Consider the following 26630-nt stretch of genomic DNA (forward strand, 5'->3'; position numbering starts at 1 on the left):
ATTTTGTTGCGAATCATTTGGAGGCAATCACTGCCTTAAGTCTGGAACCCATGGACATCACCAAACGCTGGGTTTCCTCCTTCTTAATGCTTTGCCAGGCCTTTACAGCCGCAGCCTTCAGGTCTTGCTTGTTTGTGGGTCTTTCCGTCTTAAGTCTGGATTTGAGCAAGTGAAATGCATGCTCAATTGGGTTAAGATCTGGTGATGGACTTGGCCATTGCAGAATGTTCCACTTTTTTGCACTCATGAACTCCTGGGTAGCTTTGGCTGTATGCTTGGGGTCATTGTCCATCTGTACTATGAAGCGCCGTCCGATCAACTTTGCGGCATTTGGCTGAATCTGGGCTGAAAGTATATCCCGGTACACTTCAGAATTCATCCGGCTACTCTTGTCTGCTGTTATGTCATCAATAAACACAAGTGACCCAGTGCCATTGAAAGCCATGCATGCCCATGCCATCACGTTGCCTCCACCATGTTTTACAGAGGATGTGGTGTGCCTTGGATCATGTGCCGTTCCCTTTCTTCTCCAAACTTTTTTCTTCCCATCATTCTGGTACAGGTTGATCTTTGTCTCATCTGTCCATAGAATACTTTTCCAGAACTGAGCTGGCTTCATGAGGTGTTTTTCAGCAAATTTAACTCTGGCCTGTCTATTTTTGGAATTGATGAATGGTTTGCATCTAGATGTGAACCCTTTGTATTTACTTTCATGGAGTCTTCTCTTTACTGTTGACCTAGAGACAGATACACCTACTTCACTGAGAGTGTTCTGGACTTCAGTTGATGTTGTGAACGGGTTCTTCTTCACCAAAGAAAGTATGCGGCGATCATCCACCACTGTTGTCATCCGTGGACGTCCAGGCCTTTTTGAGTTCCCAAGCTCACCAGTCAATTCCTTTTTTCTCAGAATGTACCCGACTGTTGATTTTGCTACTCCAAGCATGTCTGCTATCTCTCTGATGGATTTTTTCTTTTTTTTCAGCCTCAGGATGTTCTGCTTCACCTCAATTGAGAGTTCCTTAGACCGCATGTTGTCTGGTCACAGCAACAGCTTCCAAATGCAAAACCACACACCTGTAATCAACCCCAGACCTTTTAACTACTTCATTGATTACAGGTTAACGAGGGAGACGCCTTCAGAGTTAATTGCAGCCCTTAGAGTCCCTTGTCCAATTACTTTTGGTCCCTTGAAAAAGAGGAGGCTATGCATTACAGAGCTACAATTCCTAAACCCTTTCTCCGATTTGGATGTGAAAACTCTCATATTGTAGCTGGGAGTGTGCAATTTCAGCCCATATTATATATATAATTGTATTTCTGAACATGTTTTTGTGAACAGCTAAAATAACAAAACTTGTGTCACTGTCCAAATATTTCTGGACCTAACTGTATGCCGTAACCTGTGCAAAATGGAATCAAAGGACACCATAATTAGTATATTTATATCTTAAAAATGTTAAAATATGCACAATAATTGAATTTCTGTTTTTCTCAACTTTTTGTAAACAAAGTACTTTATTGAAAGACTTTCTTTTCCAGGTAGTAGTTCGAGAACTCCTTGCACAGTACACAAGGCAATATGAGGAAAGCCCTGTATTTGGTCTTCTCAGAAACTGGATCAGCTCCACTGGTGATCGGCTTAGAACCAGGTTTGTATATGCAGGTTTATTTTAATTAATATAATAGGTTATTATAAATTCATATTGAGAAGCTCTGGAGAAGGATAAAAGTGCACGCACAATACAGCAATACCTTCCGGTAAAGGAGAAATAGAAATAAAGGGAGACCTACAAAAGCATAGAAAGTCACCACTGTGGCTGGCGGGAATAGTTCTTTCAGATGTAAATGGTAAAAATGGAGACTGTCATGTCTAGTCTGGCTGCGCTGCGAGAATGAAGAGCTTTGGAATTTCAAAAAAATTTTTTATTAGTACCAATGCATTTTTACGCCGTACTGGCATATTTCTCAAAATATACCATATTTTTCGGACTATAAGACGCACTTTTTTTCCCTAAAAAGGGGGGGCGTCTTATAGTCTGATGGCTGTGCTGCGGTTGATGTGGAGCGGGTGAAGGTGGGTGCGGTGGTGGTGGAGCGGGTCATCAGAGGCAGGAGCAGGCTGTAGCAGCGCACCCTGACCTCGTGGGCCCACTCACTTCATATGCACGCCCAACATCCCGCCCAGCATCTCTCATCCGTGAAGCCGGTGCTGACAGGTGGGCGGGGTGATGGTCGGGGGATGCGCGCATACTAAAGAGCTGGCCCACGTGATCACCCCTGGTAACTACAGCCTGGAGTGATCATGTGCAACTATATTCACTGCCCCCCACGCATCATCATCAGCGCAGGGGGCAGTGAATAAGTACGGTATACTCACTGGTCACTGTTCCCTGCAGCATCGCGGTGTCCTCCTGTGTGCCGACTCGCTGTGTGTGTAGAACAATGAGCATAGCGATGACGTTATTGCTGTACACACGGCTCCACACAGGTCAGCGGCGCTGCTGGCACAGACAGGAAGACGAGCGATGCTGCGTGGAGTGAGGAAAGATGAGTATACAGCGGGAGTCCAACACTTGTGACCGTATATCAGGCCGCGGCTGAAGTGACCGCTAGATCCGCGGTGACTTCAGTCAGGTGATGTGCGGTGACAGCTGGAGTCACCGCTGATCCCGGCGGCTCACTTCACTTGCGGCCTGAGAGCGGTCGTGTTCTATGGCCGCTCTCTGTGATTGTCAGATGTAGCAGAGCTGGATGCGTTGTGGGACGTTGTGTGGATTACGTCGGACCTGGGTGTTTTAGGGGTTAATAAAGTGGTGAAAGAGGGTGTTTTTTTGTCTTTTATTTCAAATAAAGGATTTTTATGTGTTTGTGTTTATTTACTTTCACTACAGTTTATTGATGAGGGGGTTTCTCATAGACGCCTGCCATCATTAAGCTAGGACTTAGTGTCAGCTATGGGCTGCTGCCATTAACTCTTTATTACCTCGATTGCCACCGCATCAGGGCAATCAGGATGAGCTCAGAAAGTCCCAGAACTTTCGCATCTAATGGATGCGGTAATTCTGGGCGGCTGCTGGCTGATATTTTTAGGCTTAGGGGGCTCCCAATAACCTGAGTCTCCCCAGCCTGAGAATACCAGCCCCCAGCTGTGCGACTTTATCTTGGCTGGTTATTAAAATTTGAAGGAATCGTACGTTGTGGGTTTTTTTTTTTTTTTTTAAATTGCCCCCGTACTGTGTCAGCATCAGATCCTTGTCCCATAAGTGTCATGACCACATTTTTTTGCTTAAAAAAATTATTTTCCTATTTTCCTCCTCTAAAACCTGGGTGCGTCTTATGGACCAGTGCGTCTTATAGTCCGAAAAATACGGTAAATACCAACTGACTTGGATTTTATACCTTAAGAGCAGAAACGTGTTGGTATTACCCCATTCACAACCTATGACATATCTGTACATCATGGTTGGAAAGGGGCACGCGATTTCCGCCGGAGCTCGTCTTACATGACAGCCGAGCACCAGCTTCCACAGCCAAGAGCAGTGCCTACATAGCCCCGGTCTGTTTAGCCCCTTAAATGCTATGATCAAAAGTGATCAAAGCATTTAGCAGCTGCAAGTGGGAGCGCGCAACCAGAGGTTGTTATGCCGAAGTCATGACGACCTTCGGGTCACCAGCTATGGCTTAGATTATGGCAGGAACAAGATCTGAGAGGCCTGTGTCAGTGCAGCTCTGACAGCTATAATGTATTGCAATACTAAGAGTTGCAATACTTTGGGATTTTTGTCATTCTTACACCAGCACAGAAAAGTTCCACATTTATTTTGGTTCCTCATTATCCCTGGCTTTTGAGCATGTGGACTCTGCAGCAGCTGGATTATGTGTCTAAATACTGGTTGTGTGTCACACAACCCTACGAGGTGAGCACTTTTTATTCATAGTTCTTATCTGTTGACAGAAATATATAGGGGGTTTTCTCACTACCAGCGCCACAAAGGATCTGGAAAAATGCTAAAGCATACCCAAAAAGAAATCTAGCAAAACATGCATTCCTAAACCCAAATGCCTCCTTTCTTTCTGAGCTCCACAATGTGGCTAAACCACAATTAACATCCACATGATTCACATTATTGTAGTTAGGAAGGCCTGCGTAATATAAGGGCTGTGTCTTCAGAAGCAAGAGCTGGGCACAATGTATAGGCACTACAATGTACTGGGCACTACAAGATCTTATTTGCAATTTTTAATTTTGCAGCATTCACTGGATTAGACTCCATTGGTGTTTTCCAGAGACCAAAATGTCATTACACCCGTAGCTGAATTACCGTGGGGTGTAATTTCCAAAATGTGGTCAGTTAAGTTTTCTCCTTTTCTGGCACTTATTGGCTCTGCAAATGGAGTCCGCAAGCTACTTTACGAAAATCTGAGCTCTAAACGTTAAATTGCGCTTCTTTCCTATCAAGCGCTGCTGTGTGGCCAAACTGTACTGCACAGTCACTTGTGGGGCCTTTTTTACCCATTCTTAATCTGAAAATGTTAAATTTGGGGCTAAAACAGTATTTAAGTGTTAAAAATGCAATTATTGAGGGGTGCTGTTTATAAAATGAATTCACTTTTAGGGTATTCTGCTTTCCTGACATGTCAGGGGCTCTGCCAATGTGACATGGCACCCCCAAACCATTCCAACTAAATCTGCACTCCCAATATGGTGCTCCTTCCCTTCTGAGCTTTGCACTGTGCCTCAAAAGTCCTTTTTGCAGCCCAATAATATACAATACCGTGAATCACTTGAGGGTTTTTTCTAAATAGTGGTTCTGGGGCTAACATTATTGAGTGGCTTACTCGCACAGCAGGGTTAGAGGTGAGTTATCTAGTCCGGGGTGGATTTCTGCCATTGACTCATCACCTCTCTCTAAGTAGTTTTGTGGAATGTGTACAGGGGTTGGAACTCTGCATAGGAGCACCTCTCTCAGATTTTGGGTCTGTCTTCTCTGAGATGGGACGTCAAGAGCTGCTGCCACATAGACTCTATGACTGCACCATTAGGTTGAAGCCAGGGGCAAAGTTGCTCAAGTGCAGACTGTATAACGTGTCAGGCCCTGAGAGACTAGCTCTTAAAGAGTATATTATAGAGAGCTTGGCTACAGATTCTGACACTCCACCCTATGGTTTCTCTGGAGTTTCTATGGCCCGCCTAGCCAGAGGGCTAGTCTAGTAACCCCTGTCCCCAACTTTCTCCAGAACCACCATGACATTTAGTTCCTGTGAAGCACCTGAAGGGTTAATACATTTTTGGATGTGGATTTGAACACGTTGAGGAGTGCTCACTTTTGTGTTATATAGGCCCCTTACAGTCACTTCAAATGTGATGTGGTCCCTCAAAAAACAATTTTGTAAATTTTTTTGGTAATATGTGAAATTGCTGATACATTTTGAACCCTTCTAACTTATAAAAAAATATATATATTTCAGAAATTGCACTGATGTAAAGTAGACATGTGGGAAATGTTATTTAGTAACTATTTTGTGTGACATAACTCTCTGGTTTAAGGTCATAAAAATTCAAAATGTGAAAATTGCAAAATTTTCCACCAAATTTCCGATATTTTTTCACAAATAAATGCAAAAAATATCTTCCTAACTTTACCACTAATATGAAGTACAATATGTCATGATAAAACAGTCTCCAAATCACTGGAAACCGTTAAAGCATTCCAGAGTTATTACCTCAAAATTGACACTGGTCAGAATTGAAAAAAATGGGCCTGGTCAGAAAGGTGAAAACAGGCTGGGTGGTGAAGGGGTTAATAAAAACCATTTTGGAATCTCAAGGCCCTTCATTCCCACAGCTCAGCCCTCCTAGATGTAATAGTCTCCATTTTTTCCATTTACATATTGATATTGGTATTGACACCTGTGTGAGTAATAATACAGTGCAACCTCGGATTACGAGTAACCCGGTGTGTGAGCATTTCGCTATATGAGCAAAACTTGCTGCAAATTTGTAACTCTGCAATGCTTTGCTGTACATGCAAATACTCACCGCACACACTGCCGGTTCCGTACTTTCACCGCGCTCTGACCCGCTCTGGCTCTTTCTTGTGTTCCACAGGCACATTGATCCGGTAACAGTGTCAGCCGGTGCAGGGACTGCTGCTGTCTGTGCTTCATGTCTGCTGGCGCTGAGCTCTCTCTGCACATCTCCCAAAGGCAGCACGCTGATCAATCAGAGGCAAGTGGCTTATGCGTATTACGTCTGCTGCTGAAGCACTGACAGCGGAAGCTCCTGCATCGGCCGCAATAGTTACTGGATCCACATGCCTGCAGACTGCAAGAACCAGGGAAGAGGCCGCCGAGGGAACGGAGGATAGGTGAGAATAGTGTGTGTGTGTGTGTGTGTGTGTGTGTGATGGCACAATAGGGAAGTTGTGGAACAAATTGTCTGAGTTTCAATTGTTTCCTATGGGAAAGGTTGCCTTGCTATACGAGTAAAGGGTGCTTTACACGCTGCGACATCACTAACGATATATTGTCGGGGTCACGTCATTAGTGACGCACATCCGGCGCCGTTAGCGACATCGCAGTGTGTGACACCTATGAGTGACGATCAACGATCGCAAAAACGACAAAAATCGTTGGTCGTTGACACGTCGCTCCTTTTCATAATATCGGTGATGGTGCATGCCGCTGGTTGTTTGTCGTTCCTGCGGCATCACACATCGCTATGTGTGACACCACAGGAGCGACGAACATCTCCTTACCTCCGTCCACCGGCAATGAGGAAGGAAGGAGGTGGGCGGCATGTTCCGGCCGCTCATCTCCGCCCCTCCTCTTCTATGGGACGGCCGTTTTGTAACATCGCTGTGACGCCGAATGCACCTCCCCTTTGAATGAGGGATTGTTCGGCGTCCACAGCGACATCGCAGAACAGGTATGTGTGTGTGACGCTGCCGTAGCGATAGTGTTCGCTACAGCAGCGAGCACCACATATCGCACCAACGACGGGGGCAGGTGCTATCGCTCGCGACATCACTAGCAATCGCTAGTGATGCCGCAGCGTGTAAAGCACCCTTAACTTGGATTACGAGCATACTCCTAGAACGAATTTTGCTCGTAATCCAAGGTTCCACTGTATCTTCTTTCCATTTGTATTGCACAGTTAGATCAAAGCGAAAGGTCTTATTATACTTTTAGGCCTGTGTACATGAGCAGATGATCTGACAAACAAACATTTGTATGACCATATTTTCCGGACTACTGGTCCATGTAAACATGTCTGCTAGTCACAGATAAGCAGATGCTTCTTTGTAGCTTTATTGCATCTCTCAGAGAGTCACCCTGTATAAAAGGGCAGTGCTGCTGATAATAATAAAGCATAAATAAGAAATAAGATGCACTACCATCATATGATCACATACATGATTCATGTGAATGGAGTGAAACGAGTGCTGATCGACTTTCTCTATTGTTGATTGGCACTCATTTGGTACATGACTTTAATAATAATATCACGAACACAATACCAGAATCAAAAAGTGGGGGGCTCAAAACAGCAGAAACAAAATAAACAAAAAGGATATGCAAACGCATATGAAATGAACCTTTATTTTAATAAAATCACATTCCTATAAAAACACATATAAAATGGCATCACAAATGGAGCAGCCCAAGGGGCGGATGGTAGAAATTGGGAACACATAACAAACACCCTATGTAAATAAGGCAAAAAGTAACAATAATGGACTGAAGACAATAGATCCAACCAATCAAAATGTGCAGAAAAAAATATATAACAAATCTTTGTGAATGACCAGGGCATATAAATATTAAATAATAACAAATAATGCCAGTGGCCACTGTAGGGGTGCACAACTGTGTCTGAGGATTACAGTTCACAAAGGACATGTGTGGCTAAAAATACTGTACATACTGAAATGTATATAAATCTGTCAAACCAAAAGGCACATATGAAAATCCAAAGAAAGATGGATACAGTCAATTATTACCTATAACAGAAGTTCACTGAGAAGGGATGAGCTGCAGCATCACCGCGCACCTGAAGCGCATTTTACGTCTATAATGCTTCGTCCAGGAGTCATGAAGATTGTATGAAGAAGCTAGACGTTTAATTTATTCATTTCTTTAAATATAGTAATATTGAAACTTTCTTAAAGGGAACCTGTCACCACTTCTTTGGCCTATAAGCAGCGGCCACCACCACCGCGCCCTTATATACAGCATTCTAACATGCTGTATATAAGAGCCCAGGACGGGGGTATAACATAAAAAACACTTTATAATATTTACCTAACGGTCGCGCGGTTGGCTATATGGGTGTCTCCGTTCTCCGGTGCCAGTGCCGCCTCTTTTGGCCATCTTTGTGCTCCTTCTTCTCTAGCTGCAGTGCATGACAGGTCCGATGTCATACATACTGGCCAGCATTCAGGTCCTGAGCAGTGCACGTTAATCTTCCCTGAGCAGGGCAGATCAAAGTATTGTAGTGCGCCTGTGCAGGACCAGCGAGTGTGTATGACGTAGCCACATCATGCACCCAGGTTTCAAAAAGAGGGCGAAGATGGCCGAAAGAGGCGGTACCGGTCAACGCCCATAAGGCCCACCACAGCGACCGTTAGGCAAGTATTATAAAGTGTTTGTTACACCCCTGGCCTGGGCTCTTATATACTGCATGTTAGAATGCTGTATATAACAGCCTGGTGGTGACCGCAGCTTATAGGCCAAAAAAGTGGTGACAGGTTCCCTTTTAAAATTTTAACGCAATAAGAAGGTGATGCAATTAACAAATAGAACACAAGAATAATATTTTGCAAAATTTGCACCGAAATGACATGTCCTTCAATGGAAATTGTAAATTCTCAATGAGATTTAGTTGTGGGGCTTAGAAGCCATCATTTATGACCCATGCATTTTTTTCAGCTCTATTTTTAAATGCTTATCAATGACAATGAGCGTTATATTTTACAATACAGCATTATTTAACCCCGTTTGAATAATATGGATTATGCTGGTGCTAAGGGTATCAGACGCAGATGAGCAGTTTGCAGACTGTCAGATCCACTTCGTACTAATTCAGGTTCTGTTTGTTACTGTAGTTTAGGAATATAGCTTTGATGACCGATTTGGTGATAATGTCATTGATGAGAGAAATACAAATTTGGTAATTCATAAGGTGGCCAAACAGTGCAGTAATAAAGGTGCATAAAAGTCATTTATTTATGGTGAATGTAATTTCCCCACTAGAACGAGCTAATTATAGTATGTGCAGAAAAGCCAGAATCGGCAATAAAAACACAATTTATCGTTTAGTACAAATCAACAAATGTTAGTTCAGTATTTGTCATATGTTATTTACACGTGAAGTGATTATGTAAAGTGAAACTGCAATGCCACCTCACTCCAGCAGGGACCACTTAAGACCAGGGAAGTAAAACACCGCTCCCGATACATGGTGTAAGGCATCTTTGGGATCAGCATACTACTGAGTTTTTATGTTTATTTTATGTGTATTTTTCGTTTGTGTGCGGTGCCTAAATCCTACATTTAACGCCTCAATTATCAAGAATATGGATTCCTCCATAGTGAATGCATATTATTTATATGCATTACTATGTATCTGAGTACACAATTTAGTGCACAGAGAAATATGATGGCTTTAAATATCTTTATCATTGCATCTTACTGAGTTAGGCTATGTGCGCTCGTTCCATCGTGTCTCTGCAGGGATTTGACAGCTGATGTGCGCTTCAAATCGCTGCAGAAACACTGCATAATGGATGCAGTGTTTCTGCAGAAAAAAAGCCGATTTCATGCGCTCTGGATGCTGCCTCTCCCATAGACAAAGCAGGAGCTGCATCCAAAGCTCACGGAATAATTGACATGTTGCTTTTTAGAGCGCAGCGATTTGGAACAAAATTTTGGCATCCAAACCGCTGCGCTCTCAAACGTAACGTGCGCACGTCTTATGCACAATCTACATAGATTGTGCTGGGGACGCATGCGTTTACGCTGCGGTGCAATACGCAGCGTAAATGCATGAAATTCGGCAACGTGCGCACATAGCCTAAATGTTCCCTAAAGTAATACATATGTAAAAATATTTTTGTATTATCGATAACATAATGTTAAGGGTATTGGTAGACCTGTGAACAAACGCCTTGTTTCGGGATTTCAGAAGTGTTAAGATTTTTTGTCTACCTTTTCTCTTAACAAAAATGTATATACTTTTATTTTGTTTCACTAAAGTAGTAGAAAAAGAGATATTCATGTAATGGGTAATAGCTATGGCAAACTTGGCTTTTTGTAGTTTTGCGTTCACACAATATGGCTTTTTACTTTGCAAAGCGATTTATTTTTGTGTTGATTGCGGAACAAAAATGCAATGTGGCCACATTGTAAGATACACAACCTTAGAGTTCCCATTTAATCAGATGGGCAATGTGGGCAATATGTTGTTTTCTCTATGGCTGTGGTCACAGTAAAGCTTTATTTGGCATTTTGTTTTATGATTTCACATGAAACGCCACAGAGCACTTAAAAACATGCTTTATAAGCCATTCAAAGGGGGTGTTTATTAAAAAAAAAAATACAGGTAGGGTATGCTTTAAAATACGCAACTTTTACCTGTTGACACTTTTGTCATTCAGACGCCGCTTTACTTACAAGGCTGCAGTAGTGATGCCCATCTCCAGCACATAACCGCTGCCACCCTGTAAGACTGCTACTACTAAGAGTAGGGGCAAGAGACTACGGTATTTTGTTATTTTAACCCTGGGGATTATTTTTCTCCAAAAACAAACACCATAAAACCCTATCTGCTTTGACTTTTCTAGAGAATAGAACCTGCAGAGAATCTTATAATCATGGAAGAGCACAATAGTTTTATATGCTGTCAAAGGAAGGAATAAAAGTTGATGGACAAGGTTAAAGCTTTCAGGACTTGTTAGTTGTTAGTTGTTCTCAAGCCAAATATTATAATATGCAGCACAGGTTGAGGTCATTAAAAAGATTGTCCCATGAACAAGTTCATTTTAATCAATAGATCTTGGAATAATAAGTTCCACAATTTGATGTGCTGGAAAAAATGATCCTGCGTTAAGATAATCTTATATATAGTATGTGTCCCTGCTATGTACTGTGTAATGGCTGTGTCTGAATTGTACTGCATAATGCCCGTACAGGGACATGGTCTGATCATACCTCATCTCCTGGGCAGGGGGAGAAAACGAAGGTGAGTATACAGACATTATAGCATGGGATCATAGATGATGCTTTCTATGAGGTAAAACATTTCCCTGCCTGTTAAAATACAGACAAGGAAATTATTACATCTCAGATAGAATCAGCTGCAATGTCTGTATGCTCTTTTGCTTCCTTCCCGGCCCAGGAGCTATGGTATGATCAGACCATGGTCCTGTATGGTCAGACACGGCCATTACACAGTACATAGCAGAGGCACATAAATAAGATTATCTCAGCACAGGAACATTTTTAACACATCAAATTCTGGAACTTTAGTCTTATTCCAAGATCTATTAATTAAAATGTGCTTAGCTTATAGGATAACTCTTTAACCTTTCATGATATCTGCCGTAAATGTACAGCGCCGCGGGAAGTGCATTCCCGCAAACCGCTGTTCAAATTTCTGGAAAGATCATTAGTGGGTGTCAGCTGTCTATCATAGCTGACACCCTGCTGTATTGAACACAATTGGTGCTAGCACCGATCGCGGGTATTTAAATTCAATGATGCCGCTGTCAATACTGAGCTCCCTTTCTGTTCCGATTGCACAACACAATATTATCACGTTGTTCCAATGGTCTCCAAGGTGACCTCGGGCTGAAAAATGGGTAGAACCTTACACACCACCTGCCTGTGTGGCTGTCACTGATCTAAAGCTTTGCAGGGCATTAGATCAGAGATCAGGGCAGGGAGGTTGATGTCCCATCCTAAGACAATTTAAAAAAAAAGTACAAAAAAGTTTTAAAAATTTTTAAAAATCTTAGTCACAAAATAAAGAACAAAAAAGATGAAAAAATATATACCAATAAATACAACATATTTATGCAAAAACAAAAAAGTTCACATATTTAGTATTGCAATGTTCAGGACAACCTGCTGTATAAAACTGTCACACTTGTTAAGTTTACCCCGTTCAATGAACACTGTAAAAAAAGTGAAAAAAACAATGGTTTTACATCGTATCGCCGAAATAAAAGTGGAATAAAATTTTTTTTTTCATGTAAATAAAAATGGTATCACTGAAAAAATCATCCTGTCCTTTAAAAAATAAGCTCCCACTTAGCTCGTTTTTTTGTTTTTTTTTTTAATTTTTTATTTAAGTAAAAATAATAATTAAAAAAAATAGCTGCATCACCAGAACAGCTGCGCACACTTCTGACAGGAGCCTGCATGTGTTTCTGTGTACATGCACGCTCATGCTCAGAGAGCGCAGGCTGTGCCGGCTGATGTCTGATGTCACTTGTACAAGTCTGACAGCGCATCACTGGCACAGCTGTACACTTCTGACAGGAGTCTGCATGTGTTTCTGAAAGACATGCACGTTCACCATACAGACACTTGCACTGCTTTCCCCGCCCACCGGCTGTACTGCCGTCTATGATTGGTTGCAGTCAGCTGACACGCTGACACTCAAGGTGGGGGCGCGTCTAGCTGCAACCAATTACATCCACTTGTGGGTGGGAAAATCAATGAATATTGAATTGTCGGCTCCGGAATGCAAAAGTGTGACCCGGAAGGAGTTTGTGGCCATGACACAGCCTCAGGTGAGTACACCGCATGCGCTCATATCCCCGTATCACCTCCAGAAACATTTTTAATCTCCGGATTCTGGTCTACAGACTTATATGGGCACCGGAATCCGTAGCGGATACGGATTTTTTGTTCAATCCGCCGGTCCTGGACTTTGGCGTATTCGATCAGCCCTACTCATCACGCAAAAAAGCCTTCAAATGACTTTGAGCAAAACCTTTTTTTTTTTTTTAAGAAAAAAGGTTTTTTTTCAATGTTGGATAGTAGTCAAACAAAGAAAAAAATTATAAATTTAGTATCTATGTAATCGCACCTACCAGAAAGAATAAAGCGTAAAAGATAAATTAAAATTAATTCTTTATCTGCAGTTGATCTATTTATTCTTCTTTCTAAAGATTGCTTTAAGGCTCGGCTCAAATTTTTCCTGTAATCTACACTGAGCGCTTCCACCATGGTTTATGTATTGATCTCTGAAATATGCAATTCAGATGGAACTCCTGACGGAAGGTTTCCTATAATAAGGCAGATAGTCACCTTGGACTCAGTCTGTCCTATAATCCGGCGGTGTCTGACTTTTCAGTGGTGCATAAAAGTGCTGTCAGCCACAGTTTTATTCCACTTCTGAAAAGGACAGCAGTGAACAAAAGCCAGATGGAGTCCAGATAACGCTGCTGCCTCAGTATAGGGAATGGATCCCTTGAGGGTGTCATCTGAATCCCGACATGGAGACCCCAATGTAAGTGCTCAGCGTAGAGCACGGGATAAATATGAATGAAGTGAAGTCCAGTTCACCACATCATCCTTCCCTCCTCGTTATGGAGTCCAGGATCCAGCCTCGCCATGGCTCCAAACAATCCAAAAAATAATCAGGATCTGGCTCTTAAAAATACAAGGTTTCCTTTATTCTTGTTGAAATGCATTAAACAGCAAACAAAGCACATGACTGGTGCGATCAATGAGTTTCAAATGCGTTTAACACATTTAGTCATGACTAAGATGCTTTGTTTGCTCTTTAATGCATTGTATTTCAACAAGAATAAAGGAAACCTTGTATATTTTAGAGCCAGATCCTGATTTTCTTTTTTATGGGACAAATTTGGTCTCACATTTTTATGTAAAGTGCCCAATGAATGCTTCAACTCAATCCCCCTAACATTTTTGTGGTAAAAATATAATTATTTTTTTTGCAGGATAACTGTACCCCTAGATAATTCATTGAGGGGTGTAGTTTGTAAGATGGGGTCACTTATGGGGTGATTATGGTACCTCAGGGGCTCTGCTAATGTGACATGGCACCGTCAAACCATTCCAACAAAATCTGAAGTCTATCATGGTTTTCCTTTTTTATTAACTTTTGTAGGGTGCCTTAAAATTCGTTTTCGACCACATATGGAGGATTGATGTACTAAGGATAAATTGCACAACAATTTGTAACAAATTTTTTTTCCCATTACCCCTTTTGAAGATTAGAAATATGAGGCAAAGCAATATTTTGGTGGAAAAAAATAATTTTCATTTACTCATCCCAATGTTATAGAACTCTGTGAATCACATGAGGGTTAAAAATTCTCACGAGAACACCTTGAGAGGTGTTGTTTCCTAAATGTGGTCACTTGTGGGGATTTCTGCTGTTTTGGCATGTTTTGGGGCTCTTTAAATCTGACATTGCATTTGCAATATATTTCAGTCAAAATAGTGCTACTTCTTTCTGAACCCTGATGTGCACCCAAACAGTAGTTTTCCTCCACATATAGCATATCGCCATACTAAATAGAGTTTGCGGAACAAATTATATTCTGCATTTTTTTCATGTTACCCTTGTGAACTAAAAAAAATTGTGGTTAAAGCAATGTTTTTGTAGAAAAAATGTGAATGTTTAATTTTACAGTTCAATGTTATAAAATTTTGTGAAGCACCTGGGGGTTCAAGGTGCTCACCACACTTCTAAATAAATTCATTGACGGTCTAGTTTTCAAAATGGGATCTCTTATGGGGGGCGGGGGGGTTCCACTGTTTAGGCACATCAGGGGATCGTCAAATGCATGATGGCATCCGCTAGCTATTTCAGACACTTTTGCATCCCAAAAGTCAAATAGCGCTCCTTCCTCTCCAAGCCTTGCCATGTGCCCTAACAGTAGTTTTTCACCCTATATGGGCTATTCATATATTTAAGAGAAATTGCACAACAAATTTTATTGTGCATTTTCTTTTGTTAGCCTTGTGAAAATAAATAAAGAAAATAGGGGGCTAAAGTAAGATTTTTGTGGGAAAAAGATAATGTTTAACCGCCACATTGCTTTAATTCATGTGAAGCACTTAAAGGGTTAATAAACTTGAATGTGGTTTTGAGTTTTTCAGGGGTGAAGTTTTTAAAATTGTGTCACTTTGGGTATTTTATGTCATGTAGACCCCTCAGGATTCTCCGTTGCCAGCAGTCATGTGACTGCAAGTATGCAATATGCATGCTCCCGGCCACATTTTAACTAGATGTGTGCGGCCTTGTTCAATTCACTTGTTTTGAGCGAAGCTGCACACTTCTAGTCGTAATGTGGTGTAATGTGATATAAATATCTCATATTTGCTGTCACACAACTGACCATGTCCGGAGCCGCATCGGAGAACCCTGACAACATGAGCTGTGTGCCATGTGAAGATTCATAAGTCAACAGTCACATAGAGTGACTGTAGACTTTTGTGCCAAACCTGGACAATCCCTGTAAGCATTTGATTTTTTTTATTGTTTTAAACAGTATGAAATGTTTCTCACCAATGCCCAGGAAACATTGTTGGTCAATTCTCAAAAATTTGCATACAGCCACCTATTTCCTGTAATACTGATTGCACTATTTACAGGACATGTATTTGTATTATTTTTATTGATGCTATGGTATATACAATAATGAATCCACTGTAACAGTTTTTTAAAAATATACTTAATAAAATGTGTGCTACTTTGCCGGATATAGCACATTATCCAGATATAGTATCAAGATATAGACATTGTTCATCTGTATTCAAAAGAGGAAATTACCAGCATAAAATACCTGAAACTATCATTATGATTCATAGTCATACGACTGAATGTAAGCAAACAAGCAATCACAGTGCAAAGAGAAAAAGAAATGAAATCATTCAGCTGTAACTGAAACCGCAAAAAAGGCTAATAGATGACATTAAGTCATACAGATGTATTTCGCTCAATTAGTTAATAAAAATTGTAGAATAAACTTTGCAGACTCTATACCAGTTCATCTATGTTGAATGGTATTTCATATCCTGATATAATTGTACAAGATTTACAAAAGAGATTTTCAGCCTTTGCTACAATGAAGGGAGCATTGCTGCTCCCCCAATACACTGTTTTTTTTCCTTGGGCATTTTTTCCTCTATAAGCTTTTGCTTTTTCTTCTGTAGATCATGCATTGCAGTCTTATTCCTTATGGCGGCCCTGTTAAAAAAAAAAAAAAAAAAAAAATAGTATTGATATCTCACTGTCATGGGGTCCTTCTCCGGTATCCCACAATCAACAGAGCGAGAGATGATTGAACAATCCAAAAAACATTAATTCCAAGCAAGTTAAAAGGTCCATAAAATAATCCAGCACACAGAGGGTAAAGTAATCCAGTAATGGGATAAATGTCCAGGGGTTGATTCACAATCATCCAGCAGTCCTTTCCCAGGGAAATAGGGGTTTCTCAACGGCTCTCTGAGGTGCTGCCTGTAGCCGCAGCTTCTCCACCAGAGGATCAATCTTCCTGCTTATCTTTTATCCTTCCCAGCCAGACTGAATAATCTCTCAGGTAAACAGAGTTTGGGTGGATTCCAGGCCCCCCTCCACTAGACCTAGGGACAGAAGCACTGCAGGGGGTTATTAACCTGGAGACAGGACAAATAATACATAGAATGGACAGAGCAACATGTCTAAAATACGAACCTACACAAAATGATACATAACCCACGATATCACATCATCACACTCACCCAGAGAGTATGGTGCTATGGAAGCTTTTGGGGCTTAATCTCTAAGTCATGATAGAAGTTTGTATGATTAAAGATTTTATTTTACAGTAAACTGATCAAATTCTCATTCTACCAAAGAAAGTAACAGATGTTTAGCTTTGATTAAATTAAATAATTGAAGCTTTTGAAATTGTAATTTTCTAGCTTTGCCAATATTTTCCCCAAATTCTGTTCATAGCCAATTGATTCACTGTGGATCGCAAGTGCTGAAAAGTTTCCAATTGCCCTGAAAGGATATGTCTAACACTCATTGGTCTCCTAAGACTGAATTCAACCATTTTCAAGACCTTTTTTTGTTTTAAAATGAACAAACAGCATCTTTTTAATAAGCAGAGCAAAAAATGATCTTTTTGTTGGCAGTAACTATAGATTTGTTGTTTGAAAGTGAAGAATAAATACATTTTTAACAAGCCATTGAAAAAAAAAACCTTTTTTTTTTATGAAGCAATAAGAGGTTTGCTATTTGAAAAGCTATTATTACCAAGTATGTACTGACATGTCAGAGGCCGATAGGCTGGCCCTAAAGGCTGCTTTACACACAGCGATATCGCTAGTGATTTCGCTGGTGAAAGCACCTGCCCCTATCGTTTGTGCGTCACGGGCAAATCGCTGCCCATGGCGCACAACATCCTTAGTCCCCGTCACACATACCTGCCTAGCGACGTCGCTGTGGCCGGCGAACCGCCTCCTTTCTAAGGGGGCGGTTTGTGCGGCGTCACTAAGCGGCCACCCAATAGAAGCAGAGGGGCGGAGATGAGCGGCCGTAACATCCCGCCCACCTCCTTCCTTCTTCATTGTCGGTGGCCGCAGGTACGATGTTGTTCCTCGTTCCTGCGGTGTCACACATAGCGATGTGTGCTGCCACAGGAACGACAAACAACATCGTGCCTGCAGCAGCAACGATATGTGAGATTAGAACGACGTGTCAACGATCAAGGATATGGTGAGTATTTTTGAACGTTAATGATTGTTCCTGCATTTCACACACAACGACATCGCTAACGAGCCCGGATGTGCGTCACAAATTTCGTGACTTCAACGACATCTCGTTAGCGATGTAGTTGCGTGTAAAGCCCCCTCTAGACTCGAGGGCCTGTGCTGATCTTACTCCCCCTCTCCCCCACCCTCGGGATAGGCCGTAAAACCCAATAACGAAACCCCACGAAATGTCACAGATAAGGGAGAACGGAAACATGTACACACTGCACTCAAAACACCCAGGAGAGACAATATGTGTACAGGGGAGCAAAGAAAAAGGGAATGAAGTAATGCACAACAAAGATCACCATCAACAAGTTCACCAATAAGACAAAAGCTGAAGCTATAATTGGCACTGAGTAGTGAGATCCAGGATCTTATATAGGAAGTAGATGACTTTGGCAATTTGCAACCTGAGCACCTAGCAGAGTCCCCCAGGTCAGCAATAATCAACTCCTGCAGGACTGAGGAACAGAGCACATTAAACAGCCGACACCCAGCTCTGGCTGAACAACTAGGAGACATCAGGTTGCCTGTCAGGCTCTGCAGTATGAACAGAGCCTGACGCCGCCATGACACCTAGTGAGCCTGGACCTGAAAACCGCATAAAAGCTGTGCAAACCTATCCCTTTATTTTGGGAGCCGTTTCAGATATATTTACCCTGTCCAGGGTAGTCACCCAACAAGAAGTACAATATAGCTATAAAACACAAAGGACAAGCAGGAGAAGTGTAGCCATTATGTTGTCTGTGGCAGCACAATCAACCACACAGTATAGAATTTGATGGGACGGGCAAGATGATGTCTGGCTGTATAGGACCACCAGTGCAGCCCCAACACAAGTAGGGTGGAATTATGGAACACAGTGGACAGATAAGACATATGTGGATATCTATCAGCAGTGGCAGTAGTAGAAACCGCACATTATAGAATATGATGCTACAGCTAAGGAGATGTCTTGCTGTAGTGGCAGCAGCAGCACAGTACAGATATAATATGATGTTTATGCAGGAGATACCCAGCTTTATTGGGACATTGGAACTGGCAGCAGGAGAACAGTATAGAACACTTTGCTACAGCCAAAATAATCATTGGCATCAGCTGGTGGTGAATGAAAAACTGCTAGACTTTCACTGTGTAATCAATCACTGCTGTGGTACTGCCTACTCACCCCACTGTCTATCCATATCAATTGAATTTCTGTATTATTCTCAGACTACTACTGTATACGTTTAGAATCTAAACCAAATAATTGCTGTTTACAAGATCAGAATGTCTTAGGATTAGGAGAAGTTAATTTATTGGGAACCCCCCAACCAAGATGATGCCTTTTACCAACACTACACAGAGGTAATTCCATTTAAGCTACAGTTCCTTTGCGAAAGTATTCGGCCCCTTTGAATTTTTCAACCTTTTCCCACGTTTCAGGCTTCAAACATAAAGATAAAAATTTTAATGTTATGGTGAAGAATCAACAAGTGGGACACAATTGTGAAGGTGAATGAGATTTATTGCTTATTTTAAATTTTTGTAAAAAATAGAAAAGTGGGGTGTGCAATATTATTTGGCCCCTTTTCTTTCAGTGCAGCAAACTCACTCCAGAAGTTTGAGGATCTCTGAATGATCCAATGTTGTCCTAAATGACTGATGATGATAAATATAATCCACCTGTGTGCAATCTAGTCTCTGTATAAATATACCTGCTCTGTGATAGTCTCAGTGTTCTGTTTAAAGCACAGAGATCATCATGAAGACCAAGGAACACAACAGGCAGGTCTGTGATACTGTTATGGAGAAGTTTAAAGCCGTATTTGGTTACAAAAAGATTTCCAAAACTTTAAACATCCCACGAAGCACTGTGCAAGCGATCATATTGAAATGGAAGGAGTATCATACCACTGCAAATATACCAAGACCCGGCCGTCCCTCTAAACTTTCATCTCAAACAAGGAGAAGGCTGATCAGAGATGCAGCCAAGAGGCCCATGATCACTCTGGATGAACTGCAGAGATCTACAGCTGAGGTGGGAGAGTCTGTCCATAGGACAACAATCAGTCGTACACTGCACAAATCTGCCTTTATGGAAGAGTGGCAAGAAGAAAGCCATTTCTTAAAGATATCCATAATAAGTGTTGTTTAAAGTTTTGCCACGAGCCACCTGGGAGACACACCAAACATGTGGCAGAAGGTGCTCTGGTCAGATGAAACCAAAATCGAACTTTTTGGGCACAATGCCAAACGATATGTTTGGCGTAAATGCATCACAGCTCATCATCCTGAACACACCATCCCCACTGTCAAACATGGTGGTGGCAGCATCATGGTTTGGGCCTGCTTTGCTTCAGCAGGGACAGGGAAAATGGTTAAAATATATGGGAAGATAGATGGAGCCAAATACAGGACCATTCTTGAAGAAAACCTGTTGGAGTCTGCAAAAGACCTGAGACTGGGACGGAGATTTGTCTTTCAACAAGACAATGATCCCAAACATAAAGCAAAATCTACAATAGAATGGTTCACAAATAAACATATCCAGGTGTTAGAATGGCCAAGTCAAAGTTCAGACCTGAATCCAATCGAGAATCTGTGGAAAGAGCTGAAAAACTGCTGTTCACAAACGCTCTCCATCCCACCTCACTCAGCTCGAGCTATTTGCAAAGGAAGAATGGGCAAGAATTTCAGTTTCTCGATTTGCAAAACTGATAGAGACATACCCCAAGCGACTTGCAGCTGTAATCGCAGCAAAAGGTGGCGCTACAAAGTATTAACTTAAAGGGGCCGAATATTATTGCACGCCCCAATTTTCAGTTTATTTTTTACAAAAATTTATAATAATCAATAAATATCGTTCACCTTCACAATTGTGTCCCACTTGTTGTTTATTCTTCACCATAAAATTTAAAATTTGTATCTTTATGTTTGAAGCCTGAAATGTGGGAAAAGGTTGAAAAATTCAAGGGAGCCAAATACTTTCACAAGGCATTGTAGCTTGAAAAGCATAGGACACTTATAAATCCTGTCTGAAATTTGCACTATAAAAACACTATTAACTACCTGGCTCCTGCCTGCTACACTTTGCTTTTTACTCCAGCACACTATCACTTTTACCTGGCAAGGGCATATATAACTATAATTCATTAAAACGTATTCATTACTAATTCATCTTGTAGTGAACGTGCTAAATTCTTTTGTATTTCCAAACTTAATAGAAATAATCTCATATAAAACCAATTTAATAACAACACACATTTGTCACGAAACAGCAACAGTGTTAACAAATTGTGAAATGCATACATAAAAGGTCACTATATAAGATAGTACCTCGGTTTTTGTTGATCTTGGTTATCGTTGGTTTTGGTTTTCGTTGATTTTTTCCACTAAAAATTTGCCTCAGTTTTCATCTGTTTTTGTCTGCATGCCCACGTGACTACGCTGCTATTTTTGCCACAACAAAGGGTGATCCATGCATTCTCCTGCTCTGTGTGGCATTATGTGAGTGTCAGCCCCGCTTGTCAGTTTCAAAATATATGTAAGAAATGTAAGATAAAATGTATTTACTCTTTACATTAGTGTTTTATATTCATTCAATATTTTTTATACTCATTTTATATTCATTTCTTATTGTTTTTAGTATTAGACACTATCTTTATTCCCTATAAAATTTGTTTTTTTGTTTTTTTTATGTATTTTAGAGTGTTTAAAATGAATTCATTAGATTTACATCGATTCCTATGGAAATAATTGCTTCGGTTTTAGTTGGTTTCGGTTTTATTAACGAATCACAGATGCTTTGTGTGTCCCTATCGTGGTGTAAAATTAAATAAAAAAATTGGAGTAGGGTCCCCCCATATTATGATACCCAGCGCACATAAAGCATACGGCTACAGACTACAGCCACCAGCCGTGTGTTTATCTTGGGTGTGTATCAAAATAAGAGGGCTCCCATGCGTCTTTTTATATAATTATTTAAATAAATAATTTAAAAAAATAAAACGGCCTGCGATTACCAACCCCCCCTTCATTTGGAAACCCAGCAGTGATCGAGCGGACAGCTGGGGGCTGGTATTCTGAATGTAACGTCTGCCTGGAACCACAGTCTCAGAATGGCAGTCATGGACAGGCTAGAGGAATGCCGCCCACTAAGCAGCATCCCGAGAACCCCGAAACCCTATAACCCCTGTACAGGATTTGGAATTTCTACAGGGCCCCAGAGATTGCGACCTGTGGAAGGCTGAAACCAGAGGAGAGTAGTCGTCAGACAGGGTCAAACCAGGTAATACTGAAAAGGGACAAAATCGGCAGACAAATAGTCAGGAAATCAGACTGAGGTCAAGACTGGAGATAGCAGCGAGATACAAAAACTTCAGGCAGGAGAGTAGTCAGAGAGCAGGCAGGGGTCAAAACACAAGGATCAATATTCAGAACAGAGCAAGAACTAGGAACAAGCAGCAATACAAAACTATACAGTGCCTTGCGAAAGTATTCGGCTCCCTTGAATTTTTCAACCTTTGTCCACATTTCAGGCTTCAAGCATAAAGATAAAAAAGTTTAATGTTATGGTGAAGAATCAGCAACAAGTGGGAAACAATTGTGAAGTTGAACAAAACTTATTGCTTATTTTAAACTTTTGTAAAAAATAATAAACTGAAAATTGGGGCGTACAATATTATTCGGCCCCTTTAAGTTAATACTTTATAGCGCCACCTTTTGCTGCGATTACAGCCGCAAGTCGCTTGGGGTATGTCTCTATCAGTTTTGCACATCGAGAAACTTAAATTCTTGCCCATTCTTCCTTTGCAAATAGCTCGAGCTGAGTGAGGTTGGATGGAGAGCATTTGTGAACAGCAGTTTAGAGCTCTTTCCACAGATTCTCGATTGGATTTAGGTCTGGACTTTGACTTGGCCATTCTAACACCTGGATATGTTTATTTGTGAACCATTCCATTGTAGATTTTGCTTTATGTTTGGGATCATTGTCTTTTTGAAAGACAAATCTCCGTCCCAGTCTCAGGTCTTTTGCAGACTCGAACAGGTTTTCTTCAATAATTGTCCTGTATTTGGCTCCATCCATCTTCCCATCAATTTTAACCATTTTCCCTGTCCCTGCTGAAGAAAAGCAGGTACAAACCATGATGCTGCCACCACCATGTTTGACAGTGAGGATGGTGTGTTCAGGGTGATGAGCTATGTTGCTTTTACGCTAAACATATCGTTTGGCATTGTGCCCAAAAAGTTCAATTTTGGTTTCATCTGACCAGAGCACCTTCTTCCACATCTTTGGTTTGTCTCCTAGGTGGCTTGTGGCAAACTTTAAACAACACTTTTTATGGATATTTTTGAGAAATGGCTTTCTTCTTGCCACTCTTCCATAAAGGCAGATTTGTGCAGTGTACGACTGATTGTTGTCCTATGGACAGGCTCTCCTACCTCAGCTGTAGATCTCTGTAGTTCATCCAGAGTGATCATGGGCCTCTTGGCTGCATCTCTGATCAGTCTTTTTCTTGTTTGATATGAAATATTTGAGGGACGGCTAGGTCTTGGTAGATTTGCAATGGTATGATACTCTTTCCATTTCAATATGATTGCTTGCACAGTGCTTCTTGTGATGTTTAAAGTTATGGAATTTTTTTTATAACCATATCCGGCTTTAAACTTCTCCACAACAGTATCACGGTCCTGCCTGTTGTGTTTCTTGGTCTTCATGATGCTCTCTGTGCTTTAAACAGAACAATGAGACTATCACAGAGCAGGTGCATTTATACGGAGACTTAATTACACACAGGTGGCTTATATTTATCATCATCAGTCATTTAGGACAACATTGGAACATTCAGAGATCCTCAATGAACTTCTGGAGTGAGTTTTTGGCACTGCAAGTAAAGGGGATGAATAATATTGCACGCCCCAATTTTCAGTTTATTCTTTTTTACAAAAGTTTAAAATAAGCAATAAATTTCGTTCAACTTCACAACTGTGTCCCACTTGTTGTTGATTCTTCACCATAACATTAAAATTTTTATCTTTATGTTTGAAGCCTGAAATGTGGGAAAAGATTGAAAAATTCAAGGGGGCCAAATACTTTCGCAAGGCAATGTATCAGGCAATGACCAGGAGACAAGAGAAGAAATTAGAAAGGTGTGCTGTCTACCCGTTGTCTGTAGCTGAAAGGTGGAAACTTCAGCTGGAAGACACATGCCACCACAGTCAGCCAGTGGTACTACAGGTCCCAGGGAAACCCAGCTTAGTAGATGGGTGGAGCCTACGCCCACCAGGACCACTGCCAGAAACTCCTCTCCTGTCACAAGCACTCTCCGCAGCGAAAATATGGTGGCACCTGGTGACCGAAGCAGAGGTCGCAGGAGCGGACTCCAGTGGGGACGTGACACTCAGACTTGGGAGACCCATGGTTATAGGGCCCCACACCAGCCTGCAGCTGCTCCGAATTGTTGCATCCATTAGATGTGACAATCCTGTAAATTTACCCGGTTCATTCTGATTCCCCTGGTGCAGAGCAATCCGGGCAATAAGGGATTTAGCACAGCTGCCACTAAGCAATATATTAATAACAGTAGGCATCTATGAGACCCCATTACTAATCTGTGAGTGAAAAGAAATAAGCACAAACACTGAAAAAAATCCTTTATTTGAAATAAAGTACTTAAAAAACACCCTCTTTCACTCTTTTATTAACCCCAAACACCCAGGTTCAACGTAATCCACATGAGGTTCCACAATGCGCTGTGGGCGTGCGAACATGCTAAGATAGCGGACTAGTCGGGGGAAGTAACACCCTTCCGACTAGCCCCTGCACTCATTAGCATATCATAAAGCATCTTTAAAATTTTTTTTTTTGTAAAGTTATTTTATGTATGCTAGTATATGCTGGGACAGTTAGGCAGGGATTAGAAATATGCACCCAGAACTGCTTGTGGTTCTGGGTGCATATTGGACCTGACGGTCACTTTAAGAAGCTCCTACTCTCCACTCATTACCAGTTTTAATTGCACTTTTTTGAACTCATTACCTGTATAAAAGACTCTGTCACGGTCATCTCCCTGTTTTTGGAAACTAGTAGCAGCTTGAGGACTGGAGCCTTTTAATGTCAGTTTTCCTGCCAGTAGCTCTGATGCAGTTAAGGTCAGCTGCACCTGCTTTGTAGGCACACCCCCTTGGTTTTAAATTGCCAGGTCTCCAAGCAAGCTTTGCTGACTATACAAACTATTTGTATTAAAGCCGCCTTGGGTGGAAGGAAGCTGCTACGGATATTCCTGAAGTCGTATCCTCTCCATTTTTGGTTCTTTATTCCCTGTATCTTTCCTACCCTCTTGTCTCTATAGTGCAGTGGTGGGTTTAGTTAATCTAACTTGCCTCTCACTAATTAGGGCATTTACAGTGTTTTTGCAGGGACCCAGGGTGCTACTTGGCGACAGTTGCAGAGACTGTATATGGACTTGCCTCAGGTGAGGTTAGGAGTTGTCCATCTGCCCTCTAACTAGTGCCAGGGCCCACCATTGTTATTGTGTCCCCAATGTTCCTCCCCTTGTCTGTGGTGTTTTTTAGGTGTGTTATTTGTTGTGTCAGATCTTGGTTGGTCTGAACATGCTCGCCATGCATAACAGACCCCTGCCACAGAATTAATCACACTCCATCCTCTCCACCATAGCCAAGACTATAGAGCTATCTATGAACACCAGGGACACAATTGTAGACCTGCACAAGGTTGTGATAGGCTACAGGACAATAGGTAAGCAGCTTGGTGAGAAGGCAACTAGAGATGAGCAAACCCGTGTAAGTTCGCTTTGGCGGATGTAGCCGGATTTTAGACAGTTTGGTTTGGGACATGAACTTGACCTGAACCCCAATGAAAGTCACTAATAGAGCGTTGCAGGTTTCCACCCACATGCAGCCAGCCATAAACAGATCACTTCTGGTGGCTCTTGGGCGGGGTACTCTAGTATATCAGAGCACAGCGATACTTGTGCAAGTGGTTGTATACAAAAAGCACCCCACTCCGAACCTGAACTCTGTTTTATGGGAAAAGTCTGTGTTTGGTACAAACAGCAAACCTCAGATTCGCTCATCTCTAAAGGCAAAAACTGTTGTCGCGATTATTAGTAAATGGAAGAAACATAAGATGACTGTTAATCTTACTTTGTCTGGGGCTCCATCCAAGATTTTGCCTTGTGGGGTAAGGATGATTCTGAGAAAGGTCAGGAATCAGTCCATAACTACATGGGAGCATCTGGTCAATGAACTGAAGGGAGCTGGGACCACAGTCTCAAAGATTACCTTTTGTAACACACTACGCAGTCATTGATTAAAATCCTGCGCGGAATGCAAGGTCATGCAAGAAGGATGAGTACAACCTCAAGAACAATGTTCCAACCATGAAACATGGGGGTGGAAACATCATACTCTTGGGAAGCTTTTGTGAAAAGGGGACAGTATGACTGCATTGTATTGAAGGGAAGATGGATTGGGTCATGTATTGCAAGATTTTGGCCAACTGTCTCCTTCCTTCAGTATGAGCATTAAAGATTGGTTGTGGCTGGGTCTTCCAGCATGACAATGACACAAAACACACAATAAGGGCAACTAAGGAGTAGATCCTTAAAGTGGTGGTCCACTACTCAGCGTTAGTGGCCACATCGATGTAAAGCTCATAGAGAAGGCTTTTCTCAAATACCTTGTATAGTAAATTCTGACTGTAAACGGCGCTTCTATGTCCGCTCAACCCCATCACGTGACCCCCATGCTCCATGACCTCTGAGATTCGGTGATGTCACATCATCTTCCAGTTGACCCGACATCACTGGGGTGGGCCCGAGTTTCGGTGAGTGACTGGA

The 26630-nt window shown here is 41.6% G+C and overlaps 1 protein-coding gene across 3 annotated transcripts in view; it reads left to right on the top strand.

Moving 5' to 3' along the window:
* The window catches only part of ACOXL (acyl-CoA oxidase like), a 483610-nt gene that overhangs the window by 273191 nt on the left and 183789 nt on the right, over window positions 1-26630 (top strand). For all 3 annotated transcript variants that reach the window (XM_075338173.1, XM_075338174.1, XM_075338175.1), the window contains exon 14: window positions 1543-1652. In XM_075338173.1, coding sequence (XP_075194288.1) covers window positions 1543-1652 — 110 coding nt within the window. The remainder of the gene's footprint in view (window positions 1-1542; window positions 1653-26630) is intronic.

This window comes from Anomaloglossus baeobatrachus, chromosome 3 (genome assembly GCF_048569485.1).
Source record: "Anomaloglossus baeobatrachus isolate aAnoBae1 chromosome 3, aAnoBae1.hap1, whole genome shotgun sequence".
Lineage (NCBI taxonomy): Eukaryota > Metazoa > Chordata > Amphibia > Anura > Aromobatidae > Anomaloglossus > Anomaloglossus baeobatrachus.